At 42.3% G+C, this 14,846-nt stretch overlaps 1 protein-coding gene across 1 annotated transcript in view; it reads left to right on the forward strand.

Annotated features, from left to right (window-relative positions):
• Positions 1–14,846, forward strand: part of DNAH9 (dynein axonemal heavy chain 9) — a 319,894-nt gene that overhangs the window by 91,951 nt on the left and 213,097 nt on the right. The window contains exons 25-31 of the mRNA XM_088468617.1: positions 304–543; positions 1,243–1,403; positions 3,427–3,583; positions 3,666–3,770; positions 6,914–7,071; positions 8,511–8,649; positions 12,332–12,619. Of these exons, the coding sequence (XP_088324743.1) occupies positions 304–543; positions 1,243–1,403; positions 3,427–3,583; positions 3,666–3,770; positions 6,914–7,071; positions 8,511–8,649; positions 12,332–12,619 (1,248 nt within the window). The remainder of the gene's footprint in view (positions 1–303; positions 544–1,242; positions 1,404–3,426; positions 3,584–3,665; positions 3,771–6,913; positions 7,072–8,510; positions 8,650–12,331; positions 12,620–14,846) is intronic.

Raw genomic sequence — 14,846 nt, forward strand, 5'->3', positions numbered from 1 at the left:
AATAATACAGTAATGTCTACTCAGTGGTAGCAGCCAGGCTCAGATGTGATTCTTAATGCTACACTGTGTCATAGCAGGCATATTCATGTGCAGAGGAGTTATAAGGAAGGTAATAATATGCAGACAGAGATAAAAGGCAGAGTTCAAAGATCCCCAAGAAGGGTGGGTAACACTGGTAAAACGCAGTGTATGTGGATTGGGTGAGACAGTCCATCTCCTATTTTGCACCAGTGGTAAGGGGCTTTAGTTATGTTACTGTGTCTTAATTGCTTTTAAAACTGATGAGACCTCCCTGCTGTCCAGGTTGCTCTCACTTGCACACAGATTTGGTGGACCACAGAGGTTGGTATCTCCTTTGCTCGGCTGGAGGAAGGTTACGAGAACGCCATGAAAGAGTATTACAAGAAGCAGGTCGGTCAGCTGAACACGCTCATCACCATGCTGATTGGTCAGTTGTCTTCTGGGGACAGACAAAAAATTATGACAATCTGCACCATTGATGTACATGCCCGTGACGTGGTCTCTAAAATAATTTCTCAAAAGGTCAGTCCACTAATGCATCATTGTCCCTTTGTTTTCAATTCTTTACCCAGGTGATAATTGATGAGGTATAAAATGCAGCCTGTCAGTGGATCGCAGTGATTGACAGTTAAGGGCCATTTGGGGGAGGTAACAAATGTGCTGCCAAAAACCCCGGCATGTTGCGACCATTTTTTGGGCATGTTGCTGACTGCGTCTGCGATCCCTTATGCTCAAAACATGGCTCCGGCATCTCAGTTCAGGCAGCCATTCTACATTGCCATAGCACCACCTGGGAGGCCGATTATTGTAGGATCTGTGTTTGTGGCTGCGTATTAGCGCAGAGTTGCTTTGATTTGCGATAACGTCTGTAGGCATCTCAATGCAAATCCTGGCATTTGCGACATTGGCATATTTTTCGCATATCCTCTGTGTACACATGCGCAGTGGCAGCGCATTAGTATACAGGCCCTAAGTACAATGAGATGAAGATATGATTTACAGACAGAGGTGGGAATATTCCATTCCACTGAATTTCCATTTATTGAATGAAAAGCACATTTATGCAACCGGGAATCATAAGTTTTTTTTTTTTTTGTTTACACAGTAAAGGTAATGTGATAAGGTTGGACAGAGATGTCTTGCAGAGAATATTGTGGTTTCTTTGGTTAATTGTCATTTTACAGATGGAGCTTTACTTGCCCAAATGTCTTTGTTCTACAGGTTGAAAATGCACAGGCCTTTGTGTGGCTGTCACAGCTCAGGCACCGGTGGGACGATGACAAGAAGCATTGCTTTGCCAACATATGTGACGCCCAGTTCCTTTACTGTTATGAATATCTTGGCAATACTCCCCGACTGGTTATCACTCCTCTGACAGATAGGTAGGGGGAAGAGTAGCATTTTAGGATTGTGTTCTTCTTACAGAGCATCAACAAGTTTAGTAGTTGCTGAAGTTTGCTAAACATCCGACCTCAGCATTTATATTCTGTTTGCATCTAATGTCTTATTTAATGTGGTATTTTCTCTGACCTTTCCAATGCTTGCTTTTGAATGGCCCAAAATTTTACCCACATTTGTACATTTTTATTTTTAGCAAGTTAAGACATTTTAACACTATTTGCAATCCATACAGCAAATACAGAAAGAGACATTTTGTACAACTTTATTAATTGCTCTCCATCATCACGATCCCAGTAGGCTTACGGGAGAATGATCATGAAAAGCCAACAAATAAAGAGAAAACAAGTTCCACCAAGTAATTCTAGGACGACATTTGCAAATAACCATACTGACACCTGAGTGGAAATGGGGACTTGAAAGAGGGTTAAAAGATCCTTCAACATCTCTGTTGCTCTGTGAACCATTAACTCTGATATATAGAATTACTTTGATTATACAGATAGGGCATGTTGCTTGTAAACAAATGATGCTGTTCTTGCTTGCATTTGCCCTGATACCAATGAAATAAAATGGGGTAGTCTAGTTAGAATGGCACAAAATAATTCACCTACTTCTATCCAGTACTTGCAATAAGTAAAGAAAAAAGAGTATCTGTAGTAGTTAGGAAGGAATTTCCCTTTAGTTCCATGGTCTAATCCTCCTTTAGGCATTCTTTTAGCTATGACCCCTTGCTCAGGAATCAGGAATGTCCACCTAGGCCAAGCCAGGTTATTCAATTTTCCCATGTTGGTGCCTGTGTCCCTGCTAAGAGCCAGTCCCTGATTAATTTCCACCAATCCCTGGGACTGAAGCCATCATCTTTCCCCTATTGCTTTATCAGTTTCGGTGCGAGAGTCTTAAATGTAGAGCAGTGCACCCATGTGTAAGAGAGAGCCTGTATATTTAGTTTGCAGAGCGTATGGGCCTGATTCTGAGCTGAGGCAGCCATGTCTGCTGCTTTCGACAGTCGCAGGTCTGCGACTTTATGCAAGTGCCACTGCAAAGCCCTTCCCTGGTGTACAGCCATGCTTTCAAATGAGACTGATATATCCATTGTCAGTGTCCGTATACTCAAAAAAAACAACACGGTGCGTTTTCAGATGCCACCATCGGTCGCACCATCGAAACTTGCACCAGCCCTAGGGCTGGTGCAGAGTCTCCGTCTAAGTATGGGCTCCACTGTGAGCGGTTCTTTGTCTCTGTACGCTACCGCTTCCAGCGACGCTCCCATAACAAGACAGACCATCTCTATGCATCCGCATAGCTACCTGTCACCGTACAGGTACACCCAATATATTTTCAATACATTTCCATGCGTCTCCCATGCGCCTTAATTGCAACTGGAACTCTATGCGCACGCAATCTAGATGCATGCGCAGTGCAACTGAAGGCCGATACACACTAGACAATGTCTAGTGTGTACCGAGCTCGTTAGCTACGGGACTCAATGGAGTGCCAGCATCAGCAAGTGATGCGGGGACGGGAGCCATGCTGCATTCGACGGGCGTTGTCGCTGACGACACGTGGAAGCGCGTATCATCAGCGACATAGCGGGTACACACTAGATTGTCTAGTGTGTACTCGCCTTTAGATGCATGTTCAGAAGAAAAAAAATTCTCCATTGCCTCCGACATCTGACTCAGAATGAGGCCCTATAAATTTATATATTTGATGTGATTAATTATGCTCCTAGAACCTTTTCTTTCCAATTTACTAATGTGTTGCAGCCCAATGTTGCTCCTTTAGCTGAATTTGTAGGAAATATTATTGACAAACTGAAACGGAATAGCACAATGACTGGATTGTTACATGTAGTGATAAAATGCTTTCTCATTGATCTGGAAAAACATGTTTCTTAAAATTAAGATATACTGTTCCACTTAAGTATTCCTTTAAGTTCCATGTGTATGTGACTAGATAAAAAAAACTGCATATTGTATTCATCCTGTACCTTGTACACCATAGATGCTATATCACTCTGACCCAGTCCCTTCATCTTACCATGAGTGGAGCTCCCGCTGGACCAGCTGGTACTGGAAAGACTGAAACCACCAAGGATTTGGGCCGAGCTCTTGGTATCATGGTTTATGTCTTCAACTGCTCTGAGCAAATGGACTACAAGGCAAGGGGTCTAGACACTTTGCGCCGTGGGAGGTGTTACTTTGTAGATTTCATATGTTACAATATTTCATTTTATTTTCCAGTCCTGTGGGAGCATCTACAAAGGTCTGTCTCAGACAGGAGCCTGGGGGTGTTTTGATGAATTCAATCGAATCTCTGTGGAGGTGTTATCTGTAGTTGCTGTGCAGGTAAGGGAATGTCTCTTGTCATTTCTCTTTCCGTACATTGTGGGATTCATTATAGGAGACATGGATGTCTAGGCCTCCTTAGTTATTGGATGGATATATATATATATATATATATATATATATATATAATATTGATAGCACATTCACAGGGAACATAGTGAATAGGATTGGATGCACTGGCCTACAACATTTTTAAGTACAAAGACATGATGTATACTATAGAGACATATACTGCTAGTTTATTTCCATATAACCTCCAACGTTCACAGCAACTTAAAGCTGCAATACAGTATGCCCAGTCTTTTGTTTCTGAAATTTTAAAAAATACATGATGTGGGTCAGTTGGTCTAGTATCTTTCAATGCACATGGTCATTTGTATTTGGTGGAAATTTTGTATCAGCAACTGGGTTTTAGGTGAAGAGTTCAACAATATACACTGATTGATCATAACCAGCAGTGGCTCCTACCCTTTTGGATGAGGGGGGCTGCCGGTGCCCATGCTGCTTGCACTGCACTAGTGACTCCAGAGAAGAGGAGACAGTCCCGGGCTGGCTAGGTCCCGGCACCTGAATAATGGGTCTGCCAGGGCCAGCGCATGCGCACAAGCGGCGGTGGGACTGCATCGGCTGCCCAAAAGGCATGGAGTGGTTTCCCACTGGAACCACTCTTTCTGCTAATCACAGTCTGGACTGGCATTTCCAGGGGGAGAAAACCCCCCTGGAGCTGCCTGTCCTCTGTGTGATTGGCAGGTAGTGCTTCCTGTGGGAAACTACTGCCAGTCACGTGTAGCCAGTCCAGCCACGGACTGCAACTAGCTCGCTGAGGTAGCGAATTTTACTGGGGGGGCTACAGCCTCTAGGTAAAATCTGCCACTTATCATATCCTTTTTTTGTGAATTCACTTCAAATTTTTTTCTGCTTAGCTAGATAACTGGTCTACTTCACCACTCTTTAGAAAGTTTGATGCATCTCCCCCTAAATCCTGCTGTTAGCATGTCATTGATCTTATTAGCTACAGGTTGTTCTACCACACCCACATAAAATTAGAGACATCCCAGATTAGCAGAAGATGGCCACTGAATAAAATAAGAAGCTCAAACCCTAGTCAAACCCACCTTAAAAAAATGCAACTGCAATAGGAGTTCCCAGTTGTATATTGTGATAGTACAGGTATGCAGTTGTATTGACTAGAAAATAAAAGAGTGTAGTCAAATGTATATGTTGATAATGCTTCAGAAATTGGTAAGAATCTGTGAAACGTTCATATTATTACATAATAAATATGCTTGTTATTCACATAGAGGATTGTGAGCTATGGATGCCATGAATGCTCAATGTCAGGCTTAAAATTCTACTGTTGTCCAAGCTGACATGGTTCTCTGATAAATTAGCTTACTTCAACTTCAGTGATGAGTGGCAGAACTGTAATCCACCGACAATATTGAAGGCTACAGACCGCAATAATCATGCTGGATGTCAAAGGCATTGTGGGAAATCCTCCGCCTCCAAATGGCAACCTTTACAAATTTGAGACCTTTTAAGCAGAGCCTGTGGGGTCCCTGGGGAGATGTAGAAGCCAGTGTAAAGGTCACTGTTTCTTAAATGCTCTTTTTCCCATTATGCTGACTGTCAGGCTCTTCACTGAACATTTTAACTCCTCTTTATTAACTAATGGGCGGAAAGAAATATGCTTTATTATGTTCCTAAACTGAACTCTCAGCTGTTTTTATGTAAAGTTTTTTTAAACCATAGTTCAATAATAATTTAACAAAGGAGAAGTTATTTAATAGCAGCATACAACAAGATGGCGTGAATTTAGGTTAGGTTTATAGCATATGCGTTACAGCATGGATAATACATCACAATGATTGACAGAAGCATTTAGGAGGTGGTACGGGGACGACCTGCGTTCCCAGAAACGGGGACGTGAGACCCCTGTTTTATGGGAGTGCTGAGGCCAGGGCCTGCATCCATGGTCGCAGGCTTCCTGTCCTCAGAAGCCTCCAGGATCCAGTCAAACTGCGAAAGAGACAACCATCGCAAGCGATGGTCGTGATTGTTCCAATTGTGATCCTAGACAGCAGATATAGCAAGGCGGTGTCTGTTACCTAAATACACCTTCTGCTGCATTTGAATTTGAGTTGGATGGAATTGCACAGCCTCTTATGTGTGACTCTGCAATTCCATCCATCTCTGAATCAGGCCCAAAATTAATTAAAATCGAGTTTTAGTAAATCTACTCCCTAGTCTCTGGCGCCAAGCATTAGATTCCACTAACGGCTGGTACTAGACTTTACGGAGCTCCGGGTGAAGGTTTCCTTTGGCGCCCTGAGCTCAGGGGGCGTGACCTGTTCGGGGACGTGGCAAGCCTGAAAAAAAAAAGACCTAAAGAAAATAATAATTGCGCTGCATGGGGTTGGGAAGCCTTTTGCGAGTTGTTTGCCTAATTCTTATCTTGCGAAGGCAAGCGTACCCCTCCTCGTTGCTGCTGCTTTTTCTGGAGATGCGCTGCTCCAAGTCTGTCCTTTTCTCTCCGTGGCCGCTCATAGAATGCCATGCGCGATGTCGTCATGCCCAGTATCAGTATTCTGGGAGATTGGGAACAGCACAGTTTGTAAATATAGCGGCGGGCGAGAGCGGATGGGCACCTGCAGGTTGACTGCGGCCACACTCCTAGGCCACTGCCCTGATTACCCACCCCTAGAACTGTCACTGATTGCACTCACCAAGTGAGCCAGCATCTTCAGCTGCTAGGAACAAAGTAGTTCCACACCTGCAGTCACCTTCATTACTCAGTCTGTGACAGTGCAGTTGCAAGTGTATGGGTTGTCCAGAGTTTGGCTGTGCATTTTTGGACTTGGTAAATGATTACCTGCTTTCTCAAGGCAGATTACATGTTTTCACCACCAATCTAAATACATAGGGACTCCTGCACAAAGTTTAGTGATGTTAATAATTCTTGACTATTTTAACGGAAAATAATATAGCGTTGTAATTTAATGCAAGCAAATGAATATGTTCCTGTGTAAATGTCACTTATTGTATTTGTCTTGAATTCTATAATAGTATATATCAATCGTACATATCTATGGTAAATATATGGCTGCAAAATAGAGTTGTCCTTTAATCACTATCACAAATAGGTGAAAAGTATACAAGATGCTATCAGAGACAAGAAAAAGAGATTTAACTTTCTGGGAGAAGAGATCAATCTAATTTCATCAGTTGGTATTTTTATTACAATGAATCCGGGGTATGCCGGCCGTACAGAGCTGCCAGAAAATCTTAAAGCACTGTTTAGGTAAGGCTAAATGTCTCTGTATAATAATATTTGTCCTTTTATGCATGGCCAGAGTTTTGTACATTGCTCCACCAAATTTGGCATGGTGGTGAATTTTGACCAGGATTTGTTTTTTGCCTACAGTAGGTTTGAATTTCGTCAGAACCACACAATGTCACATGATCCCATAAAACTGGGACACTTTTAAATTACACAGGTCCTGGGGCTGAGGAGCCAGCTTGATACACACACTGTAACACTCTCATCTCTTCAAAGTGCAGTGTTATATCATTTTTCCAACAGTCGCATACATGAACTACGGAGTTAGTCAGCCCTCTGTGTTTCAGTGATAAACTTTGACATTAAACCGTGTGCATTATTAGCATTTCACTCACGTTCTCCTCTTATAGCAGCTACCTCGGGGATCTAAGTAGAGTGCCTTTCATGCTCATGAGCCGCTCAGCACTCTATACATTCATTTCATACTGTGGCAGACAGCATAATCAATCCACAATCTTTGATCCTGGCAAAGCTTAGCATATGGAGATACAAACAGCAGAGGAGATTGATCGCAGACACAGTGCCACTGCGGCCGGGCCCCCTTCTGTCCTGGAACGGAACTCCAGTCCTGGCGTTCCCACCCTGATGGCAGCCCTGCCACACATGGTCTTCAATGTTGGTCTGCGGTGTGATTTCAGGGAGTGATTCAATTGTAGATGTGATGACAGAGATCATGCAGATTTCCAATTATCTGGAATCTGTGCATTCGTCTGACCAGTACTGCGCATGTGCTGTCCCGCACGCAGTCCGGCACAGACTGTCAGTGATTGACATTCTGCTGCCATTTCTGGATAGGGTTATACAGACTCAGACAAACGCAGACATAAAAGTGTCACATATCAAATAAATCAGTACAGACACAGCTGAGGGAGTTCCTGGCTCTTGCTTCAAAGTGCTTGAACGAAACAGGGATCTTTCTTTGTGCTACAATTACCATGAAGCGCATCCAACTGCGACAAAGATGCATTTTTGGGCAAAAAAGATGCTTGGCGCAAGCCAAGTTGCATGGGACCTGGCAACTCACTAGAGTCAAGCATCTCACGTCGCTTGGCGTATTAAGGCTATGTGTATGAGGATACATCTCTATGACTTTTTCACAGTACAGTATGTCAACTTTTCCAGATACTAAAATATTCACAGTAGCAAGCATAATTCATACAATATTTTGCTGTTTGAGATTGGATACTGCATTGTATATTATTGCTCCAGATATGAAAATCTCTGGATTTGAGTTACTTTTTAAAAATTATACAACACGGTAAAACGCATAATATGGTAGGATTAATAAATGGGCAGTAGAAAGTGAATTAACTTAGTATGGTCTTCTGCATTATCGTGCAACATTTAAATTGCTCTGTAAAACTGTATATAATGGCAATAATTACATGAATGTCCTCCAGACCCTGTGCTATGGTGGTCCCTGATTTTGAACTCATCTGTGAAATCATGTTGGTAGCAGAAGGATTTATTGAAGCCAGGCTGTTGGCAAGGAAGTTTATCACTCTCTACCAGCTGTGCAAAGAGCTTCTATCGAAACAGGTGTGTATGCGAAGGTGGTAATTCAATTTCATTTACACTTTGCATTCAGTGGTGATGTAATATTACCAGAACTTTCCCAACAAATTTCAGGGCTGCAGATGCTTTCCTAACCAGATGGAAAATGATTGTTTTGTTGTTAGCTGGACATTTCAGTGAGCTTGGGAAGTGGGGCGAACTTCACATGAAAGTAGTTGAGGAGGCTTCTAAGGGGCTTTTGGTTAGGGTAACACCACATATGGCATTTGAGCTTTAAAACTTGGCACAATCAGTCAAGCATGGAATGAAGTGTGATGGGCTAGAGCAATCTTAAGCCAAGCAGAGTGTTTGAATGTTACCAGTAACACTGATTATTTCTGCTCATATAACTCTTACATGTCCATTTATAGGAGAATTTAGAATGGGAGGGAGTACACTATCATGCAGCCAAACTTCGCATCTAAAGTGTCGAACCTCATGCCAGGAGGTATGCAAATGGAGCTGCCTTTGAGGGTGCAGGGGCAAGGGGTTGGCACCTGTATTTGGCTTCCTCAGGATGCGTCTGGCTCTCAGCTTCCCAGTCTTGGCCTCCTCTTCCATGATGTCATGTGCTTTGGTGGTAGGGCCAATCCAGGGAGCATTAGTGTCCTGCTACCACAATGCCACATGCGCTATTGTGTTACCGGTTATTTCTTCCATAATTGCCTATATTGACAGAACCTCGTGCCTAGATGGATCTGCTCCTGTGTGTTAGCAAACAGCAGAGTAGTGAAATTAAGCATAAATCCTAAGTATTTTACTAAAAAGCGTTCCAAGAGGCTGATATGGTTTTATTAGCATTTCAGAGGATCACTTACTAGGGTAAAAAGTAGTCTTTTTCCATGTTTGTGCAACTTAACGCCCATATCTTACACTTAGGTCACTTAAGAAATGTCCCCCGACTACTAATTCACCTTCTGTCTGTCACTACTCAATGCCAGAGCTAACTCTGAGGACAACGTAGGCGTCACACATCCCCCTCTGATTTGGTGCACCCCCACCATCTGCTGCTTCTTACATTAATAGGTAGGAGGTGGTCCACTCCTAGCATTCTCTGCTCCACACTGTGACTGTGGTACTTGGCTGTAATATAATAGCCAATCACCACACTCCCAGCCAGTCACAGACATAGAGGAGCAACAGCTGATTGGGGGACACTACAGGGGCAATAAAAACCTATCTATGAGTTTTTTTTTTCCATAAAATTATGTAGAATCTATAGTTTCAGCAGAATTGTATGGCTTCTTGCTATGTGCTAATAGCACAATTTCAAGAAAATCTCTGGCAGAGTGCTAATTAGCACTGCATATCGCAGTCCCCATTATTATCAATGAGGACTATGATCTGACCCCTATGTACCAAACTCTGAAAAGCAAAGCTATTTGGAGTTTGGCCCCATTAGTTTACAAACCTATGGAGGCTTACTAGCAGGAGAGAGATCTTCTAATCTCTTTCCGGCCGGCGGCGGAAACTGACACTGTGCGCGTGCGCAGTATCAGCTTCCCCTTGAGAAGACATCTACAAAATGCCGGGGATGTAACTCACAGGGTTATTGCAACCGCTGTCATTGCAAGTATTTCCTTACTACATAGCATAGATATTTTCATTAAAAATAAAAATATCCCCTGCGAAACGGATCCTTATAAAGTGCAGCAGTTCCAAGATTATTAGTACACAGGCCCCTAAATAAGTGACATTATGTTGCTCTTTCAGTGTATTTGGCATCCTAGATTTACCTAATGATGGCTCTGGCCCTGCCATCACTTTATTTTTTTGTCTGTATTCTTGTATTGATGTCTCTCTTCTTGAATGGTACTTTCAGTACATTCCCCTATCTCTTAGTGAAATTGTTCATCCCTATTTGTATAGTGCTGATGAGCTAGGTCCACACTGTTCTGATAATGCATCCTGCGTCCTTCGTGTAATGCCAAGCCTGGCAGAACACACTTGAAAAGAGTCTTTACCGAGTGGCATGCTTGGCCAGACAGTCATTTCTGTAGTTTAATGCTGAATCCGTAACTCCGCTCATTTCTCTCCTGCTACATAAAGGTTACAGTATCAAACCTGATTTGCCAGGCCGGTGTGTGACATTGTAATTTAGCACCGAAGCAGAATAATCTATCCTACCTCTGTAGCTCACTGAAGCGACCAGCCCTGCTGCTCCAGTACAATACTGTATGTGACAAAAGGCCCTATTGATTTAAATGAGACATTTTATGAGAGATACAAGTACAGTTGGCTAAAGGTTGTTTGAAGTTTAAAGTGTTTGAGTTGTACTGGGAGCTAAACTAAAGATGAGTATGAAATAATGGTTGCAGCAGCCAAGCGTCAGGAGATTTATATCGCACGGCTGAGCAAGTTTGTCGTGCAAAGCATTTTATAGACATTCACATTCTAGTGCCTGATTTAACCTGTTAGCTGCCAGTATAACCCCCAATGCGTTTACTCTGCACTATTTATTTTGTAAAATTGCAGCTTACTTGTAATTTTATAAGGCAACAAAGCCTAAACAATCTGAAAAACCTTCTAGTATTGATTCCAAATATGTCTGTATAATTGAATATACTTAGTTCTATGCACACAGGACATTTTGAAGCTAGTTGCATAAGAAAGCAGGAAAGGGGGTCATCTGTGAAGGTCACCCTGCACTTTCACGATCCTTTTGATCAGAAGAATTGTGTAATATTTAACAATATTCGGCCTAGAAGGCCAGTAGTGACATTAGAAACATACAAAAGTGGAAGCCAGCCGGAATCTAAAGGGGGAATGCTGTCCAGATTAATTGCTAGCACAAGATCCCCTACCGAGTGTGCTCGCTGAAGCATCCTTTTCTGGGAGATTGTTGTAGGGATGGGGGTACTGTAGCACAAGAAACAAAAATGGTTTTCAGAAAAAAAATTGGTATTCTTTTCTGTATAATAACTATAAAAAAAGGTCACTGGTCTTCAGATGCCAGACTTTATCCCCTCCTCCATTTCTTTAAGCCAGGAGTGGGGAACCTTTTTTCTTCCGAGGGCCATTTTGATATATATAACATTATTTGCGGGCCCGGTGCAGGCCACGCCTCCTCCATGTGATGTCACACTGGGCGGGACCACAATTGCCGTTTGTTTACAGCAATGCCCAGAGCATCCTGAGGATGCTCCGGGGAGCTGTAAGGGCAGCGGTGTGACTGTCTGAAGCGTCCTAAGGACGCTCCAGGGAGCAATCACTGCTGCATAGATTCTGGCTGCAGGGTGCCAACTAGGAACCCTGCTAGCCAGATGAGGCTAGCAGAGAAAAGCTCAGAGGGCCAGACCAAATGGCTCCACGGGCCTTATACGGCCCCCGGGCCTGAGGTTCCCCATCCCTGCTTTAAGCCATTATTATTTATTTGTTATTTATATAGCGCACACATATTAAGCTGAGAGAATATTCCAGTCATTCACATCAGTCCCTGCCCCAGTGGAGCTTGCAATCTATATTCTTTTTAACATGGACACACACTACGGTTAATTTTTTGTCAGATGCCAAAGAACATACCATCATGTTTAGGAAGGTGGCAAGAAACTGGAGCGCCCATACAAAAACCACGCAAACACGGGGAGAACATACAAATTCCATACAGATAGTACCAAGGAGGAGTTTGAAATTTTTTTTTAAAACATTCATGACTTATCCATTGCAGGACCATTATGATTGGGGCTTGAGAGCTATCAAATCTGTGTTGGTGGTAGCTGGCTCCCTGAAGAGAGGAGACCCTGACCGTCCTGAAGACCAGGTCCTCATGAGAGCTCTGCGTGACTTCAACATTCCCAAGATCGTGACGGATGACATGCCTGTATTCATGGGCCTTATTGGAGACCTTTTCCCAGCATTGGATGTGCCCAGGAAGAGAGATCTTGACTTTGAAACATTTGTGAAGCAGGCTGTTTTGGACCTCAAATTACAAGCTGAAGACAACTTTGTTTTGAAGGTAAAACTCTTAAGATGTGGGGTTTCTTATTGAATCATAGCCTAAGTAAATGTGAAATGGACATTATATAGTGCAAGTGGATGTTTCATCATTTATATACAACAATCAGGCAGTACATTTAATGTTAATTAGTTGTTAAATTGTATTTTGCTAAAAATAAAGTTTGCCTTTAATATCCCTCACTGTATGCTACAATTCAGCAATGCAAGTTACATCATATCTTTATCCCATATTGCCTATTAATGTCACCTACAGGTAAGTATGCTTATTACATTATACAGTATGTATGTTTTCTGTGTTATTTATCTATTGTAATTGTGTCTGCTCTGTCTGATACAACTCTAGGCTGGCAGTATTAGAGCAATTCCTTTTACACCTGCTTCCTCAGCATGCATATCAGTATGTGCAATGTGGTACTTGCAGGATCCCTGGCTGCTTGTGGGAATACCAGGGTAATTAGCCTGTAAATCAGCTTCATGCGTCACCCATAGACTTTCTAGTACTGTGATGTGGGTCAAATAGTGAGTGAAAGAAGCACCCTTTTATTGTATAAAAACACAGAGAGCAAAATAATATTCATATACTGTATGCAGTAATACCAGAGGGTTCACCACTTTCCAAATTCCACACACTCCCTATCTTTCAACAGCTTCTATTCCTAATCCTTTTCATGCGTAATCCACTCCTCTGCCCACATGGTAAGAAATAAGCTCAGTGTCTTCCCGCTTTTGGCTGGTTCACAAAGTAGCAATGTCTATAAAGGCTTATTGACTCAATCTACTCCAGTCCAACCCGAGTTATTACACTTCATGAGCACTGACCAGATTATATAGAAACAGGAACACCCAGCTGCACTGTCACTATGCTTTTTTTTTATTTTTATTTTTTTTAAAGTTTTTGGTCTCACAGTGATTCCTCTCACATCAGCTTTGGGAACCTCATTCCTGTCATTGTGCTCGCCAAATGCACTTTATTCCAGTATGTCTGTCCAGACCAGATCTAAAGAACAAAGGAGCATCGCAATAGCAGTGTGTGTGTGACTGACTCCGTCCGGTGACATTTAAGAATATATAGGAGTGTGTGCGTGCATGTGCGTGTGTGTGATTTCTTAATGCGAGATACCCCTGATCTTGCCGTCCTGTTTAGTACTTATCAGAATCGCCAGCATACCTTCCTACTCTCCCTTTTTGGGCAGTTTAAATGTTGATGAAATGTATAGGCCACACAGGATTCCCAATTCCAGACACATGACTTCTATTGTGTTCATGGTGATTTTGGAAGATCTATGGGCTGATGTATCACTTACCCCCAATAAGTAGAATTGCTTATCGCCACATAGGAATAGTCAAATTAATTTTCAGAGGTATGTATCAAAAATACCTTGTGTGGATATTGTATCTAAAAAGAGCCAGTACCTGCAAAGAAGAAATAGTAAAGGGTTCGAACCCAGGTGAGCGTCTGCACATGTGTAGCCATCATAAGATGGCGTTGGCTATCAGAAAATAAACTCAGAAAAACCAAGCTTGATGCACTTTCCATTTTTGCAGTCCCATATAAACCTATGAGGACTGCATTTGCAGTCATTTCTCTTTTAATACATTGCCCTGATGTACAGTATGTGACAAATGGCTTTTTTCAGAGGTTTGGCCTATAAAATTTTTTTGGTATACTGTATATGATACATATAGACACCTGATTTATTCCTAAAGGAGATAGTTTTAGCCTAAAATGGATGAGAGAGCGGAATACTTTTGCAAATACAAATCTCAAAATATATTTAATTATGATCATTTAATGGCTAACAATTTTGGAACGACAAAGAGCCATTCAAAACATGGGATCAGTGGCATATATCTTTTATAATGAGGCAATGTGGACCTACACCGCACCCATGTTCTTTAATACTTACCTCTTCGGACTCCCGCTACAGCGCTGCACATATATGTATGTGCAATAGAAAATCGCTGGGAAAATAGCCGTCACGCCATTTTCCCGGAGACCAGCACATGCAAAGTAGATGCAATGTAGACTATGGATTATTGGGGGTGCTCACTTTACACCAACCGTATGACATAAAAGCAGAAATGTTGTGGGTTCTCAAGCACCCACAGTGCTGGCTCCTGCAGTCTGCGGATTAAAAAGAGACATTAGACATGAGGTAATAAGTGTCAGGTTATCTCTTACGTATAAGAGATTTGAATTGTATAACTGATAATCAGCCAGAAAT

The sequence above is a fragment of the Taudactylus pleione genome, unplaced genomic scaffold, assembly GCF_031769625.1.
Source record: "Taudactylus pleione unplaced genomic scaffold, aTauple2 ptg000012l, whole genome shotgun sequence".
NCBI classification, from domain to species: Eukaryota; Metazoa; Chordata; class Amphibia; order Anura; family Myobatrachidae; genus Taudactylus; species Taudactylus pleione.